We start from the raw sequence: 1230 nt of genomic DNA on the forward strand, positions 1-1230 counted from the left end.
AAATTATTATTTAATCAAATTTATTAAATTATCTAACCATTCTTAAATACAAACTTCATACGAAGAGACTGTACTTAAATTTATACCTAATATATAACATCAACAAAAAAGAGTACATTGATGATTGATGTAGAAATATTAACGGATATAATTAAACGATTATCTAAAACATTATTTAAGACTGATAGTGTATCACAATTATTTCATAAATTATAAAAAATATTAAATTATTATTTAATCAAATTTATTAAATTATCTAACCATTCTTAAATACAAACTTCATACGAAGAGACTGTACTTAAATTTATACCTAATATATAACATCAACAAAAAAGAGTACGGTTTACATTGATGTAGAAATATTAACGGATATAATTAAACGATTATCTAAAACATTATTTAAGACTGATAGTGTATCACAATTATTTTATTTTTCATAAATTATTTTTCTATTCAATCCCAAAGGGTTGGCATTGAAGAGAAAGGTAAAAAAGAGATTTTGATAGAAGAGAAGACGAAGCTATGGCGTTGAAATGGAAGACTAACCCGGAGACAAGGCGCAAATTTCCTTCATAACGCTGTCTTTGTCGTCCTGTTCTTGCTGACAAACACGACATCGTTTCCAATTTCTACACAAACCAGAAAACAAGTCATGAAAGAATAAAAAAAAATTAAGGTTGTGAACGAAATTAGTAAAACTTTGTGTCTGAAAATGTTTTCAGGATCCTCATATTCATATCATACATACCAAGGTCACGAGATCTTTACAAAGATTCTGAGGGATTGAAGAAGAAAAAGGTAAAGAAGAACCAGAGTCCAAACTTTGATTTTCTTTCTTTTCTTTTTGTGTGTTGTCGTTCTATTTTGGGTTAAACCTATTCAATTGTGTCAATAAAGGTTCTCTCTGTTGTTAAAATTTTCGTATGCTTCAACACTGAACCAATGATAACGGTGTTTTGTTCTTCATGGGGCATGTGTTAGTGCCACCAAATGGCAGAACAATGGAACAGACGAAGGGAACAAGGGTATGAAAGTCTTGTTTCAGAAGAAGAAGGAAGAAAAGGAATTATAATTAGGCTTCGTCGGAAAACAGAGTCAGAAAGAGAGAAGGGGATAAGAAGTTTCAGCGGGGTTCTGCAGCGGCATCTGTTTATATAGTAATAGCATCTCCTGCTTTTTTTTTTTCAATTGCTTCTTATTTTATATTTTTGCTTGTAATTAAATTTCGTT

The 1230-nt window shown here is 30.1% G+C and overlaps 1 protein-coding gene across 1 annotated transcript in view; it reads right to left on the reverse strand.

The window, feature by feature from the left end:
• Positions 1-1144, reverse strand: part of LOC107604895 (nudix hydrolase 13, mitochondrial) — a 6360-nt gene extending 5216 nt beyond the window's left edge. The window contains exons 1-2 of the mRNA XM_016306609.2: positions 749-1144; positions 547-629 (exon numbers count right to left, since the gene is read on the reverse strand). Coding sequence (XP_016162095.1) covers positions 547-617 — 71 coding nt within the window. The 5' untranslated portion in view covers positions 618-629; positions 749-1144. The remainder of the gene's footprint in view (positions 1-546; positions 630-748) is intronic.

This window comes from Arachis ipaensis, chromosome B06, assembly GCF_000816755.2.
Source record: "Arachis ipaensis cultivar K30076 chromosome B06, Araip1.1, whole genome shotgun sequence".
Classification (NCBI taxonomy): Eukaryota; Viridiplantae; Streptophyta; class Magnoliopsida; order Fabales; family Fabaceae; genus Arachis; species Arachis ipaensis.